This window comes from Tachysurus fulvidraco, chromosome 24, assembly GCF_022655615.1.
Source record: "Tachysurus fulvidraco isolate hzauxx_2018 chromosome 24, HZAU_PFXX_2.0, whole genome shotgun sequence".
In the NCBI taxonomy this organism is placed as follows: Eukaryota; Metazoa; Chordata; class Actinopteri; order Siluriformes; family Bagridae; genus Tachysurus; species Tachysurus fulvidraco.
Window position 1 is genome coordinate 3,893,073 of NC_062541.1, and position 17,562 is coordinate 3,910,634.

Below are 17,562 nucleotides of genomic sequence, written 5' to 3' on the forward strand. Positions count from 1 at the left end.
TCAATCATCCTGTAATGTTCATGCAAGACAACATCCCCAGTCACACTATAAAACAGGTTCCTTGAAGCAAGAACACTGAAAGAAACCAAGTACAGTTACTGAACAGTGGAAGAGACTGGAAGAAGATTAGAGATCACACCAGAGCAGTGGGAGAAACAAGTGATGTCCTGGAGTGTTTATAAATTGTCTTCTAATATTAATCACCACTGTGTATATATTTTCATTTTGTTACCATAAACTCACTTTTTCACATAATTTTAGATGTTTTAAAAGACAGAAATAAAAAAGACGAGCTACCAGCATATCCTGCTATGAGAATGTGAAGATCGGGGCCTTATCTATCAAAGAGGACACAAAGACACATATTCAGGTTAATAGCAGAGTTTACAATTTACAAAATGTGATATTCATAAAAATATATATATATATATTTTTTTTTTTTCAAAAAATCTGTTTGAAAACTTTTGACTCCTACAAGAGTTCAGTTTGTGTAAATTGGGAAGTGTAGTCGTCAATGGCGGCCATGTTTGTATGCTGTGGTGGTTTCTGGTGTTTCGTGCTGATTCTGGTGCTGAACTGACACATGGACCTTATTTCAAAACGACAGTTCTGTCTTTTATTATATACGATTGTTGTGGGACTGCTGGCCAGGCAAGTGTTCATTTAAACATTTTGATGTTATGTTCCTACTATTAAAAACTCCCACAAAGCATGACAGGCTTTAAAAAGATAATAATTAATTAAATACTGTGAGAAACATCAAACTGGGCTTTATAATGCAGATCCTTCTGAAACACACGTTTCTCCATAAGTGAACGTCTATTGGATTAAGTCTTACATTTAGGTGGATTAAGGTGACATAATAACTGCAGGTCCTCTCATGTATATTATTATATTGTTTATTATTTATTATTTATTATTTATTATTATTATTATTATTATTATTATTATTATTAATAATAATAATAGCAACAACAATAATAATAATAATAATAATAATAATAATTATTATTATTATTATTATTATTATTGTTATTATTATTATTAATAATAATAATAACAATAATAACAATAATAACAACAACAATAATAATAATAATAATAATAATAATAATAATAATAATAATAATAATAATAATAATAATAATAATAACTTAAGGTAAACAGTTTCAATTGAATTTAAGGTCATTCCGTTCCTGTAGCTCTACTGTTATTCGTACAGACCAGTGTGACTGCTTCTGTAACCTGTGGTCCTGGATATGCACATGATAAAAGTGGTTGTGAAGGTAAGGACAAACCTGCAACATATATTGGATCATAATAGGATATGTGCATTATTTTCCTTAACAGTTTTTATCCCCTTTAAGATTAATTTGATGACGTGTTTGGTCGCTTTGTGAGCTTACATTATTATTATTTTTTTTTTTAACCACCTTTGAAACTTTTCTGTTCTGCAGATTAGTTTTTGTTTTGAAAATTAGATATAATACTGAATAAATGAGTGTTTACATTATTTTGAAATTTCTTAAAATTTTCTTTCATCCTGTAATAAATGTATTTATTTTTCATATGTGATTTCCATCCTATAAAACAGATGAGGATGAATGTGAAGAAGGATTATGTGGTAACAATACAGTTTGTTACAACACATTGGGTAGCTATTACTGTCAGTGTGACCCGGGCTACAAGGCGAAATTGTTTAACTTCACTCAAGATCAAGGTGGATCATGCAGAGGTCAGTGTATCTGTAATATTCACATGTGTTTGTTCAGGTATTAACAGTGCACTCAGTGCACTCTGCACTTGTTCTTTTCTCTTAGACATCAACGAGTGTACGGACGATAAATCCATCTGTGGTCCTAATGCTGTTTGTTCCAACAACATCGGTTCCTATCACTGTACATGTGCTACTGGTTTTGTGGCCAGCAACGGACAGGAGCACTTTAATGCAAGTCAGAGCGTTACATGTGATGGTGAGGTGTGATTCATCTTATAATAATAATAATAATAATAATAATAATAATAATAATAATAATAATAATGAGTAAAGGTTATGCAATTTTGATATTGTTTAGAAATAATTTAAATTTTTTGCAGCTGAACCTGAATCTCTTCTATATTTCTCTTGCAGAAACTAAAAGAAGTTCTGAATACGTAACTCTGTGTGTTCTTGACACTGATAAGTCCAGTGCCAGAGAGCAGCAGCGGTTTAACCCGACTCTTCTTACATTTCTACTTGTCAGTCACTGGATATTTACGATCTACCAGTGATATATTTTCTCAGGTTAAAATCTTTAAATCTAAATCTTACAGCAAATCTTACAGATTAATTAGTCAGAGCCACTCAGAAGACTTGTTTAAAGAAGAAGAACAAACAGAAAAAAGTTTACTTAAAGCAGGATGTAAAACTTGATTCTAGGCTTGTCATGATAGCTTGGATATGAAGGTGGGGTGATGGAAATTCTCTGACACCAGGGCTTTTGTTTATACTTTCTTATCTTCTGTGATTACGTCTTCATGGTACTTTATTATCAACAATGTTATCCACAATGTTATTTATTTTAAAACTAGACCATTTTTGCACTTAATATGTTCATAATGTGAGCATGAGGCAAGAAAAATCTTCTCTCTATAAAGGTTTAGTTCTTGCTGTAGTTTCCATTTCTGACCACTAATCGTGCTAATAACTCCCTGGAAGCTATGTAGGAAGCTACAACATACAAAGACACATTACAAAGCGCTGCCACCCATAGACTCCTTGCATAAAATGTTAAATAACAGAAAACTTCACCACATTACAATTCAACAATTTATTTACCCCTTATTTACACCACAGAAACAGTGTGTTAAATCAAACGCATTAATATCAACCTGTGACAAAATAAAGCTGCTCTACTATCAGACAACTACTCCACATTTTCTGACCAACCACAATACAAAATTCAAGAGCTAATATGTGCAGTACCGTATGTAAACACAAGATGTCGACAAAAGCAGATAAAATAAGCATTCAGCTTTCTTCTGTATTTCCTGAGAAGCTGAGTGACAAACTAAAAAAACCTTCAGGTCACTGAGTTTAAATCCAAAGTCTTACAGTTTTTTTCAGTCGCTAACAAGTGTTTGTCCAAACAGTTGTCACATTTTCAAAACTCTAAACACAATTAGCACAGCATCAGTCTTTTGTGGCCATAGCATTCACACATTTCATGTCGTTTTCACACAATATGCAACCAGTGAACACATTTCCACAATGCTTACATTTTCTTAACAGACAAGATATACCTCCCAAAAAAATTATGGATTTTTTTTGTAGTATTCATGAATGTTAACACACAACATCCCACAATAGCAACAACAATATTCCAAACCTTAGATACGGTATATAAACCTCTGCTTCTGCAATGATATCAGTTCAAAAACAATATATCTCAGCTGATAATAAACAGACAATTGAGTAATTGTCACACAGCTGATTTATGCTGGGTGAATTGGGCCAACCACAGCTGATTCCAGTCTGGCTTAGACTCAGTGGCAGAGGTTATGTTTTTCTATTACTATAAAATGAGGACTTTGATGAATGATGTTTTTAGAAACAGAAAAAGACAAACACTGTAATGTCTGGACATGGAAGAGGAAGAGCAAGGGGCCCAGGGAGAAGACCAGCTCCAGTGACAGATGCAGGGCCAGGGAGAGGTGCAGTGAGAGGTGCAGTGAGAGGTGCAGTAAGAGGTGCAGTGAGAGGTGCAGTAGGAGGTGCAGGTGCAGTGAGAGGTGCAGTAGGAGGTGCAGGTGCAGTGAGAGGTGCAGTAGGAGGTGCAGGTGCAGTGAGAGGTTCAGTAAGAAGTGCAGTAAGAGGTGCAGGCCCAAGGAGAGGGCAAGGTAGAGGTGTAAGAATGTGTGGTGGCATTCCAAAGGCTGCAAGAACAGTAGTCAGTGATGAAATTCGTGCCACTATCATTGACCATGTAATCAACCACGGTCTCTCACTAAGAGAGGCTGCTGAAAGAGTGCAACCCAATTTGAGGCGGTCAAAGGTTGCCTCCATTACTCGCATCTTTCAACAAACCAACAGGTAAGTATTGCATTTTTTTTCTGCATGGTGGAAGGTTTATGACCATCAGCCACATGACCAGATGTCCCTCCTTGAAGCCATGGATGCTGGCTGCAGGGACATCACAGTTCAAGATTGCCAAGGGTGCATCCAACATACCAAGCGGTTTTATCCCAGGTGCATGGCCTTGGATGATATCAGATGTGATGTTGACGAAAACATGTGGACTGACCCTGAAGATCGCAGGGATTAGGATACATTAATTTTGTGCTATTTTTAGTCCCCCCCTTCTTATCTGGGCTTTTTGTTGTTTTGTTTTTTGTTTTTCAGAATCCTCTTATATATGATATTTTGTTCACTGTAAGCAATACTGTAAAACTTTTTCTCTTCTATTATATTGTGTTTCTACTGAACCTCAATAAACAGTAAAGAAAAAAATAACCGATTCGCTTTTTACTGGAATACGTTTGAATGTGAACATTACTGTACATGTGGACATACCGTTCCCAACTAAGACATTTTGTGTAAAAGGTGGATTGCATGTTACCTGAAACATAAAAGTCTATGCAGCTTTTCTAATGTCAACAATAGCCAGTATTTTGAAACCTGGTGTACTTTGATTGACTGCATATACCTTGTGAAGTGAAAACAAGTGTTATTCTTTGACAGAATAATTTCATTTTGAGTCAGATTTCCAGTCTTTCGGTAAAGTTAGTGTGTGCAGAGAAAGATGTGTTCTGTTTTGAAATGGAGAGTTAGTATATATTTAACAAAATGTGTTTTTGAGAGGAAAATGATCAATTTGGCCAATTGTGTTTTGTAGGTGTAAGTCTGTATTAAGAGTTTAGAAAAATTATCTTAAGTATAGGTAAGCGCTTGTTAGCGATTGAAAAAACTGTAATTACTTTGTCATGAAAATTTTCCTGTGACAAAACCTCATGTTTGTTTGTTATTTATTTATTTATTATTTTAAATGTAATTTTATTTAATTGTTAAATAAAATAATTCTTTTTCTTTCCTTTCTTCTTTCCTTCCTTCTTTCTTTCCTTCCTTCTTTCTTTCTTTCTGCATTTTTCACTGTTAAAAAAACTCATTAATAAAAACCGACACTGTCGACTCCTTCCAAAAATATGCCACCATATAATAAACAACATTTTTCATCCAATTATTATTAGATTTAGATTATGTGGAGCATGGATGTACAAGGTCCTGTTTAAGTTAATCAACATATATGAAAGAATGCATTAATTATAATATTATAGATGTAAAAAGTGAATTACGTTTTAAAATAATAGGATTTTTACCGATTGCCAATTTGCATTATTTTAGTCAATTTCGAAAAACCTTCTGCGCATCAAGCTGTTTCCCGGTGTCTCCCCTGGAGCTCTTAGTCGAGCCTGACACTTATCAGCCAATCAAAAAAAAAAAAAGGCTACACAACAGCCAATCAGAAAATGGCACTATCTGGGTAAGATTTAACGCAACAACCAATGAAAAAAAAACAATAGCGAGGTTATTTTCGATGGTCGGTTTGAACAAAACCTCAACACGAAACAGCTTGTCTCTGGACGGGACATTGTCCTTAATCATGACTAGTTTTGTAGTCTAGTTTTTTGTAGTGAGTATACAGTACTGTGATTTTTTCCCCCCTCCCAGCCTCATAAGCACCCATCCTAGAGCGACACTCCATAGGCACCACCACACTCACTAATACAGAAAATATGCATCTACATGTAATTGAGAATATTATTAAAGACTGCTTATGTGTTATCAACATTCCAATTTATTATAAGCAACAAAAGACAGTCAGCTCCAGGTCCCATATTCATATAACATTTAAGGCTTAATTCTACGATTACTCATTAAGTAAGAATGGAAGTCTTTGCAGGTCATGTTCTTGTAATTGTACTGAGTGCACAGAATCCCCTTTAGTGAATCAACAGACAAGCGATTCCTTTCCTTGGTCCACTGGGCTTGCATCAGTGAAAAGATACGCTCAACATTTGCATTGTGAGCAGGTATGGCAAAAAAACTGTGCCATCTTAAGCAGCTCTGAATGAAAATCAACACTTTTGGATCTTTCAAAGAATTTGGTCCACCTCTGGTGTGCTTGTAGATCACTGAAGTCTGCATCACTGTTACTTCTCTCAATGAAATTCTTTAGATTGGTGACCTGATCAAAGCACTTTGAATCATCAATGTTGATCTCGACCGACAAGAAAACATGGAAATTTTTGTTTTAATTTAACAGTAGGGGTGGACAATAAATATAAAATTTCTCATGAGCAATTTTTGAAGGAAGGACACACAAATAATAGTCTAATTGTACTTATAAAGATTATTATTGTAGCACGGAGACGCGTCATTATGATTATTTTCAAAGTTTTTCTTTGTAGAAAGTAAAACTATCATAAAAAATAATAAAAGTGGGTCAAACCACTGTGAGGAAGGGGAGGGGGAACTCAGCTGTTTCTAAATGCAGTTTTTGCGTTTTTTTTTCTACTTACACAATTATTTAGGTATAAATACATATATTTTTCACAATAGGGAGTGCAATATTTAAAAATTTTTTTAAATAATTTTTTTTTGTTTTCAAATCTTGAGGGCCCTGCATCTAATTTGTGCTATTGTGCTATTGTGCTATAAGCTTGTGTTCATCTCTACTATGAAAAGTAACTAATGCACATAGCTGCTTCCTCTGTAACATCACACAACAAATACTGAGCCATTGTTCATGTGGAAAATAATCTGCTCTTATGGGTAACACCTTCTTTCTGCTGCTTACAAGCTCAGTGCACAATCCTCACAATTACAGCTGTGCAGATGCAGTGTGGTAATAAAGTCACCTGAATTTTCTTTGAGTCTGTGTGCTTGTGGCTGTTGTGACACATTTTTGGAACAATTCTTTCCATCTTGTTACCCATTCAGCAAAACATTTAGCATTTTATTGGTCCAATCTAATTGATATACTGTCACAAGACATCTGTACAAAATGCTAAGATGTTTCTGTGAACAGTGAATTGAGGAAATGGTTCTGTGTGTGTGTGTGTGTGTGTGTGTGTGTGTGTGTGTGTGTGTGTGTGTGTGTGTGTGTGTGTGTGTGTGTGTGTGTGTGTGTGTGGCTGAAGTATATAAATTGCTGTCTACAAATTGTTCTGAACACTCAGACTCACACATATCAATTCATTTCTGATCCTCTTGAATTAAATATAGTGATCTAGCGAACTTGAGAAACAAGTTATATCACTCTAACATGATGATATATCGCTATATTAAGACATACAGTCATTTGTTAATGATTAATTACTAATGATTAATCATAATGTATCACTGGCTGGGTCACTAATTCACAAGTCTTACACATCATTTGCACATATGATGAACAATATGGCATGTAAAAAAATATTATTCTGGTCTGATTAACAATTTTACCTTCTCTTGATATGCTTGTGTTGAATACAAATACAAATTTGTATACAAAGCTTTTTCTGGTCTAGACATATAGACAGACAGACAGAGAGATAGCTGTGTGTAGGTTTATATGTTTCTCTATATATATGGATAGATAGACAAATAGACAGACAAACAGATGTAGAGTAATAAAAACAGACAGATAGACAGTTAAGGATGAATATTAGTTTATTATCAGTTTTAACAGAAAAGAGGGTGAAATTTGCTTAGGGGCAGTTCTGAGACAATAATGTAATCCAGTCTTGTATAGTAGGGACAGTATAGTGAATTGTGGGTACATGAAGAAACAATGACTGAATGTTTTAGTTAACCACAGAGAGAGAGCGAGAGAGAGAGAGAGAGAGAGAGAGAGAGAGAGAGAGAGAGAGAGAGAGAGAGAGAGAGAGAGAGAGAGAGAGAGAGAGAGAGAGAAAGAGAGAGAGAACAAGTATAAAATGAATACAAGGATGTGTGTGTGTGTGTGTGTGTGTGTGTGTGTGTGTGTGTGTGTGTGTGTGTGTGTGTGTGTGTGTGTGTGTGTGTGTGTGTGTGACCTTAGTGCACACTGTGAAGAGGGAAGTTTAATCTGTTCATCATTCAGCACACAGTGAATTAAGGAAACAGAATGAGACACATACAATAGTGCAGGTAAATCCATCAACAGGCTTTCCTGAGCTTGAGTGTGTGTGTGTGTGTGTGTGTGTGTGTGTGTGTGTGTGTGTGTGTGTGTGTGTGTGTGTGTGTGTGTGTGTGTGTGTGTTTGCGTGTGTTTGCGTGTGTGCATATGTGTGTACACTTTCATCATCTCCTTTTCTGATTGGACAATGTGTATAGTTAGTCTGTCTACTTCTATTTTCATTTCATGAACAAAATGTGTGTGTGTGTGTGTGTGTGTGTGTGTGTGTGTGTGTGTGTGTGTGTGTGTGTGTGTGTGTGTGTGTGTGTGTGTGTGTGTGTGTGTGTGTGTGTGTGCAACAATTTTTGTATTAGGGTCATGAAGCAGGTTGTCTGGACTGTCCATGATTGAGAGTCTGTTCAGTGACCTCTTCCTTGGTTTTAATGTGGTTTGTTACATTTTCTTACAATCAGTTTATTGCATTAATAAAAGATGGGTTGGAAAAAATTGCACTGTTTTTTGTGAAATATGTGTGTCTGTTTTTAAAGCCACCAATGATGACAGCAATGTAGGACAATTCGACCTGTTATTTCACAAAACCTGAACCAAAAAGATTCCCATTTGGTTACTGAACTCAAGAAAAGATTTGAATCAGGTGTCAGTGTAAGGAAGTTACACTGACATGTGGGTGTGTCTGGTGTGTGCTTCTTTGTTTAAATTACTTTATTTACCTGCTTTTGAACATGGTGTCATACAAGCTGAGTGGTTTCCACTTCTTTGGCTAAATATATTATAGAGGAGACCTCACTGTGGTTATTGTTACTCAAATTGAAATACACTCAATACTGGACTTTTATTGGTTGATGTTTTGAGGTTTCTGCTTTAGGAGGAAGTGGTGTGGTGTCACTTCTGGTTATTTTTAAACCCTATATAAGGACTTTAAGAGGAAGAGAAGAAAGGAAGCAGTATCATCACACTGAGAAGACATTATAGTCAGGACACATTCACCTTGAAGCCAAGATATCTGAAAGCAGTTAAAATGTTTAAGGTTTTTCAATACTTTATGTTTTTAATGGATATAAACATGAGAAACCAGATGTTGGATGGATTAGATGAATATTAGATTATAAGACATGTCAAGAATCAGATGATATAAGTTTTTAATTCAGAAAATTTAAGCTTTGAAATTGATCTTAATTCCTATCTTAAAGTTTACTATAAAACAAAAACCAGGATTAAAGAGAGGTTAGATGGAAAAAGATTGAATTCTCAGATGTAAAATTCCAAAATTTAAATATTAATTCAAGACAGCACAAATTGGTTCACTGTAAAATTAAAACTGGTGGTTTCAAAGCATATACTGAAAGTTTTTTTGTACTTGAAAAGCTGAAATACCACGATGTAAGCATCTTTACAAGGATGTGTTGCGGTAATGAGGAAGTGGAAGGCAGACAAAATTTCACACATGGCTCTGCATTTTCAGCTCTCTCTCTCACCTCACAGCTCTCGCTCTCAGCCCTTGAATCCCCTCCAGCTCTCATGCTTGAGAGAGCAAACACATCATTAGTTAAATTACTCACAGGTGTTTGAAGCTTACCACTTGTTCCCCTGGACCCCACTCTTCATTCACAACCTCCTACTTAGCCACACTTTCACTGCCACATACCACCACCCTCACTCAGGCCGGGGAGACAGCCAAGAAAGAGGGACAGTCTGCCTCTTGGTTTGTTGCCAAATGGTCCTTAGACAGCCAGACAACCTCCTCCAGTGACTCTGGCCAATGACACTGGACCCAGGCAGGTGCAGGATAAACTGTTCTAACACCATGCAGTCAATGTCTTCCTCAATGCTACATCACTTAGAAGGCAACCACTGTTTCAAACACATTGTTAGTGAAATTAATCACAGGTGTATAAAGCCTACTGTACCACTTGTTCCCCTGGAACCTCCATTCACAACACACCACTCAGCCATGCCCCCACTGCCACATACCCCCACTGATCAGCTATCCCCTGCTGCCACACAGGACCTTTACAAACATAGTGGAAAATAAAGCGCTATGTATGCAAATTCTACTCTCTTTTACGACACAGGATGCTGATATTTCCAAGAATACAGCTAAGGTGGTTAACCATTCGCTTAACAAGCATGATTCTATGGCGATTATGTCAACAAATAAATCTAAAGCTGAAACAGTGATCTGTTCAACATCACCGTTGCACACTATAGACCTATCTATATATACGAGTATCTCTGTCTGGATTCGGATTTGTTGTTGTGGGTTTTAAAAATGTAAAACTTGATTGTTCACCTCAGATATATATATAAATGAATAGCATTAGTCATCAGCCGCTGTTTGTCCTTGGTCAGAACTCGGGTCTTTTACGGGTCGCCCCATTGTAACATAAAACAAATAAATTTAGTGGCACACAACCTCAGCATAACAGCCAAGCGGCAATCACTAAGACAATATATCTAGTCACACCATGTCACCATGTCCCTTATGGACAACATATTGCTATTGTTAGGAAAACTGGGACTTTTTACTTATTCTTCTGACTGAATAACACTCTATGGCCACATTTAATCTTTAATATAATATAGTGCATTAAAAAAAAGGCACTCTCTCTCTCTATCTCTCTCACACACACACACACACACACACACACACACACACACACACACACACACACACACACACACACACACACACACACACACACACACACACACGAAGATTTACAGTCAAACAACTGTATATTTTATACAATGTATTCATCAAAAATAAGAAGTAGAACCTTCTTTAGAAAGAACATTTTGTCCCCATGTTGAAGTGTGGGAGGAAAAAAAAACCTGAGAAAAAAAAAAGCTACAAAAAAGCACTTCCTCTACTACGTGCATATGGTTAACCAGCAAGTAACAACTTCAATTTCTTAACTAAGCACTTATATAAATACTGGTATAAAAGTGACAAGATAGCAACATGCGCAGATCATTGTAAAAGTTTAGTTGAGCTTCTGGCCAAATGTATTAGAACAAGGTTCGTTGAAGCTATTTATAGGCACAAATGTAGCATGAAGCAGCATAGTAGAATTGAACATGAATACACAAATGACATGCACATGTATCCTAGTCCTATTACTTATGGAGTGAGGTGAAAAAAAAAAAGGTGAGGTATAAAATAAAAATCAGGCTAACAAATGTGAAACATTGGACTTTGGAACAAAATTCAGTATGGTGTTACTGTAACTACCTGCAATATATTGATAATTTTTTGAAAAGTGTTAAACAAATGTTCATACTTCATGTTAGCTGCTAATTTGTGAAGATTATTTAAGAACATTTTTCTTATCTAGCTTCATTTAGATTCAGAATGTTGGGAAAATATGTGGCAATGCTTCTGCTAAATATCATAAATTATGCTTTTGCTATGATCAATTGTGAGGTTATGTAAAAAGACACTGTTTAGATGGTTAATTAATTATCAGCACTAACACAGTGTACAAGCTGACCGGAAACATTTTTGGGCTTCAGTTGATGAAAATGATGTTTATTGGTCAGATCTCAGTTGATCCATATTTATATAGTTATATTAAAAAACATGGTAAACATTGTGGCTAGTAGAAGCTAATAAGCACTAATTCTCACATCTCTACATGTCACTAAACTCCACTACACACCGGAACAGTGTGTGAAAGCTCAATCAATGATTTATTTATTAATCATTTTGAATCATGATTAATGAGTTACGATTAAATGATTAATATAAAGTGTGAGAAAGAAACGGATCTGTTCACTGAACAAAGGTAAAAATATTGTAAAAAAAAAAATGAGTTATAATATTAATAAGAATAATAATAGTAGTAGTAGAAGAAGAAGAAGAAGAAGAAGAAGAAGAAGAAGAAGAAGAAGAAGAAGAAGAAGAAGAAGAATTATAAATGTGCAATTCCGTTAAACCCAAATTTACTCTGAATTTACTTTTCATTTGTTGATGATAGATAGAGATACGTATATGCGCTGTGAGAGAGAAATGAGAAAGCTCTGCACTCTAATAACGTCAGGACCTGTCACCCAATGCGTTCTGTGCGTATTTTCAGCCCTTTTAGTTTTATAGCTGTGGAAAAATCACACCATTACGCTCCCATCTGCCTTGTAGAGTTCCCCCACCTCCAAAGGGGCAGGACTCAGTCAGCTTTCACTACAATGAAACCCTCCTCTTGTCATTTCAGAACTGAGCTTGAGACATCAGTGGTTGAGACGAGTCATTTTCATTTGTGTGTTTGTGTGTTTGTCTTATCAAGGCAGTGGTTTAGAAACAGAAAGACACAGACACACACACAGTGATCTGGTTAACCTTTGATTTAATGGTCGAGAGCAGGGTTTAATCAGCATCCAGTTGTCAGCGTGTTCACTTTGGATCGGATTCTTTCTCCTCACCATGAGGTGCCTGATGTTTCTGGGTGAGTCTCAATCATCTACTTCTGTGTTGTGTTTCCATGGCAGTGGTGACAGTTTGGAAGTGTTGTAACAGTACGTCTTTCCTGTCAGAAACTATGCAACAGCTTATGGTACGTAAATGTCACAGGTGTAGCGTGGTGAGGCGTGATAGTTCAGACCACAGTAAATCCGTCTCTGCAGGACATTTCAAAATCCATGTCTTGATGTTGTACTGTGGTATAATCAACAGCGGTGTGATGAAAGTAAGTTTTTCTATAACAGCAGTTCCCAGAGTGTTCTCTTCTTTTTTCCACAGCAAAAAAGAAGAGAACTGTCAACTATTATTAAAGTCTTGAAAAAAGAACAGAAAGAACACAGTGTACTTTTAAACAACGTAAAGTTTTTTTTTTACATAATTTTTTATAACACTTGCTCCTAAAGTTTATATGACCAAAAAAAAAAACAACAACAGATAAACATAAACCTTCCATTAATGTAAATAATTAATATAACAATTATATATACACAGTATATAATTATTAATATAACATTAATATAATAATTATTTAATAAAAACAAGTTGTTTGTTAGACTTGTTATCAAATTTTGCAAAGCGACTGTGATACACAGCCCAGGGTTAAGTTGTTGCTATGGAAATAAAAACACATACAAGCAGCGCATGAATATAAATCTGGTGTCAAGGCGGTGTTGTCAGAGCTGCTGGTACGCAACAGAAAGTTCACTATGATAACAGCTTCCGACCAATCAGAATTGAGACCTCAGCATGTACTGTATACTGTGGAATAGTGTGTTTCAGAAAAATCCTCAGACTATTTATTTGCCACAGAAAGCACAAAAAATAAAAAATAAAAACGTTTCAGCAGATGTCTATCCAGATCCAACATCTGTGGTTTTACGCATGAGGGGACTGTAGAAAGAATCTGATATGAGCTCAAAGTGTGAAAAACATCTGAGTGATAAGTGGTGCTTTTAATGCATCCCTTACTTCTACCACTGTTTCTCTCTTTCTCTCTCTCTCTCTCACACACACACACACACACACACACACACACACACACACACACACACACACAGAGGGCCTTGGTATGACATCACGGGAGAATGACAATGCAGGTTTCTCAGGAGAATTCAGCAGAACAGCTGGGAAAGAAGTGATAGAGGGAAAAGAAACAGCTGCGAGGCAAAGAGTGTATGGTGAAGCTTGTTGGAAGACTGGAGTGTTGTTAGACCAGGAAACAGAGCCACAGGAAATCAAGGTGCATTTATCGCTCGGTGTCCTACAGGACTGCAGGAGGGTGACGTCAACTCAGGAAACGCTGTTCTGTTTGAGGGGAAAAATCCTAGAGAAAGCATCCAGTCGAGCCGTATTTGTTAAACGACGAAATAGAGAGAAGTTAGTATTGTTATATTCTTAAAACGGCAGTGTTTTATCCCCGATATACAACACACTGCTGAGATCATCTCTTTACAGATGCTGTACTTGGTTCCACAACATTAAATATGATGTTTTGTTCTTTAATAAATAAAGCCAGTAATCACTCTTGATCACACAACGCCACGTGTTGCCGTCCCTGCATGTAGCATGAGAACAATAAACATGTTGTGCTAAAGTGCGTATTTAGACTTTTTTTTCTTTAGATGATCAAAAGAGACACAAAATAAAAGAATCTGACGTAATGTGAAACTGTAGAAGTTGATCCAAGGCTCTAAGATGAAACGTTTTGACGACTCCAGCTTTCAGCCCGGATAAAAAGGAGCGTGTGAGAATTTTTAGAACTTTATTCTCAAATTACACCCGAGCAAAAATGTGGAAAACATGGAACCATGGAAAACACCAATGACGCAGGAACCGAGGCCCTTTTGTGGTGTTGTGTGAGGGACTTGGGCAGTGTGCAGCTCCACTGTGGTCTGTGTGTTTTCAGTAAAAAGGGCTGCTGTGCACTTCAGTAAGTCTTATAACCGATCACAGACCTGCTACTAATTGTGTGTGGGTGGTGTGTACAGTATCCTTTCTTTTTTTAATCACACATCTTATTTAAACACACACACATAGGTTTAATAAATTCATTTAAAAATCTACCTAATCAGTTGATTCACGTGAATTTTTTTTTTAAAAACGTGTCAAAAACAGACAAGGGGTCCGACAAGCAGACAACATGAACTGGACTAGAAAGAAATCACCAAACCAGAATGAAATCAAAACGACAGAGAGATTAAAAAAAAAGTGTCAGGTTAAGACTCTGTGTTGAGGATCAGGGTTCAAGCCCCAACACTGCCAAGCTGCCACTGTCGGGCCCTAAGCAAGGCATTTAACCCTTTCTGTTCCAGGGGTGTTGTATCATGGATGACCCTGTGCTCTGACCCCAAAGTTAGGATATATGAAGAAAGAGTTTCACTTTACTGTAATATATATGCAACAAAATAAAGGCTTATTCATCTTCAATACACTTCACCATGACTGTGTGAGCTCAGAGTTTATTTATACCATGAGGGTATTGTGAAGATAAATATAGATGAGTGTGATCATTAATCAGATGAGTGTGAATGTGACATACGTCTCAGTCAGCTCTCGCTCCGTAGTCAGTGAACCAGTGTATCATGTACACGAGTCGGGACACTGCAACACTACACGCTGATGACCACGATTTCCGGCGACATTCTACTTTCTCGGATGGATGTTTCTCAGCAACAGTAAGAGAAAGATAGAGAGAGATAAGTGTTTTTTTACTGATCCCACAGAAATTTGTGCTTGTGCACATGCCAGGATAGAAATCTGAAAAAGATCTACAAGATTTGCTTATCTGTGAAACAGACAAAAAAACCCACCCCACTCTCCAAAAAAACACAGGTCAGGCGTGAGGAAGTGGTGATCTTGTGCCCAGAGTCTCCGCAGTACAGCTCCAGGAATAATAGAAGTGTATTCATATTCCTAATCTACCTCTCTGCTATTTCCTCTTTCATACCATCAGCCACCTCATTCCCAGTCCACTGACTCTCTCTCTCTATCTATCTAACACACACACACACACACACACACACACACACACACACACACACACACACACACACACACACACACATACTGCAAACACACACATAAACACACACACACAAACACACACACACACACACACACACACACACACACACACACACACACACACACACACACACACACACACACACACACACACACACACACAACAAAACAACAACAACAACAACAACAACAAAATAACAGGAAATCAAAACTGTGTGGTACAGAACTGCAAAGGTTTGAAGAAACGTTTTTCAGGGATTGTTGTTGTATTATTTCTATTTAATTTATACTGTTTTATCTTTACACTCTTTCCTTGGAAGTTAATCTCCCCTCTTAGAGATAAGACCTGTGTCAAGCCATCTGATTAAACCCGTTAGTGATGCAAACGAGACTGCACAGCTACATGTCAGCAGTGAAACACGTCTAGTAGATATACTGTATGAGTCCAGCATGATTAGTATCACAGACGTACGCTTGAAGATTTCCAGACTTTTACATTCAGTTTAATCGCTCTGTTTGTTCTTTTAATCCAAATTGTTTCCATTGGATAACATGAGAAGCCTCTAGGAGCTTCGCCAACAGAAATGCATTGACACACAACGTCGGTGGAATTCAATGGCAGGTTCAGGTGCACACTATAGGCTTTCTACACTGAGCTTTACCCTGGGGTATCATGGTTCTAAACCTCACTTTTAACCTCGGGTAGAGGAACATTTTACTTGCGCTTGAATCTGCAGATTTTGTACAACTTTTACAGTGTTAATTCACAATTGCAATGCTTACAACGATGCAGCATTAGAATGTTACAGCTAGATGCTTTGAAACCGAAACCCAATCAGAATCTATACGGTGCGTGAAAACCTCAGTTCAGGTAAAAAAAACAGGACGTAGCAACATTTAACAAAAACGGCTAGGTAATGTGAGGCGGCAAAACACTGAACATCACGGAAGTGCGTGCCGTAGTGAGAGGAAAATACATCACACTGAAACATTGTGCTACGACATAAACATGAACTACATCTGACAAACTACAGAAAAAATGATGAAAACTGTGAAAGATATCAATAACATAATAATAATAATAATAATAATAATAATAATAATAATAATAATAATAATAATAAATTAAGGTACCAGTTTTAACTGAATTAAAGGTCATTCTTTTCCTGCAGCTCTTCTGACTGCTTCTGTAACCTGTGGTCCTGAATATGCACAAAATAAAGACGGTTCTGAAGGTAAGGACAAACCTGTAACATATATTAGATAATACATCATAATAGGATATGTGCATTATTTTCCTTAACAGTTTTATCCCCTTTAAGACTAACTTGATGTCGTGTTTAGTCACTTTGTGAGCTGTCATTATATTAACTGATTTATTACTGGATCTGTGTGAAATCAGAAGAATCAAATTTATTTATCGTGTTTCTTGTTGTTTTTTAACCTCTTTGAAACGTTTCTGTTCTGCAGATTAGTTTTTGTTTTGCAAATTCGAAATAATACTGAATAAATGAGTGTTTACATGATTCTGAAATTTCTTAAGATTATATTTGTCAGTTTTTTCATCCTGTAATGAATGTGTTTATTTTTCATATGTGATTTCCATCCTATAACACAGATGAGGATGAATGTGAAGAAGGAAAAGAAGAAAGATGTGGTAACAATGCAGTTTGTTACAACACATTGGGTAGCTACTACTGTCAGTGTGAACAGGGCTACAAGGCGAAATCATTGAACTTCACTATAGATAAAGGTGGACCATGCCAAGGTCAGTGTGTCTGTAATATTCACATGTGTTTGTTCATGTATTAACAGTGCACTCAGGTTAAACCTGAACCTCTGTACTTGTTCTTTTCTCTTAGACATCAACGAGTGTAAGGAGAATAAATCCATCTGTGGCCCTAATGCTGTTTGTGTTAACAGCATCGGTTCCTATCACTGTTCATG

The 17,562-nt window shown here is 36.6% G+C and overlaps 1 protein-coding gene across 1 annotated transcript in view; it reads left to right on the forward strand.

Moving 5' to 3' along the window:
* The window catches only part of LOC113652919 (adhesion G protein-coupled receptor E2), a 57,513-nt gene that overhangs the window by 28,863 nt on the left and 11,088 nt on the right, over positions 1–17,562 (forward strand). Inside the window, exons 13-15 of the mRNA XM_047807713.1 lie at positions 1,595–1,735; positions 1,821–1,973; positions 17,478–17,562. The exon at positions 17,478–17,562 is cut by the window's right edge and continues 68 nt beyond it. Coding sequence (XP_047663669.1) covers positions 1,595–1,735; positions 1,821–1,973; positions 17,478–17,562 — 379 coding nt within the window. The remainder of the gene's footprint in view (positions 1–1,594; positions 1,736–1,820; positions 1,974–17,477) is intronic.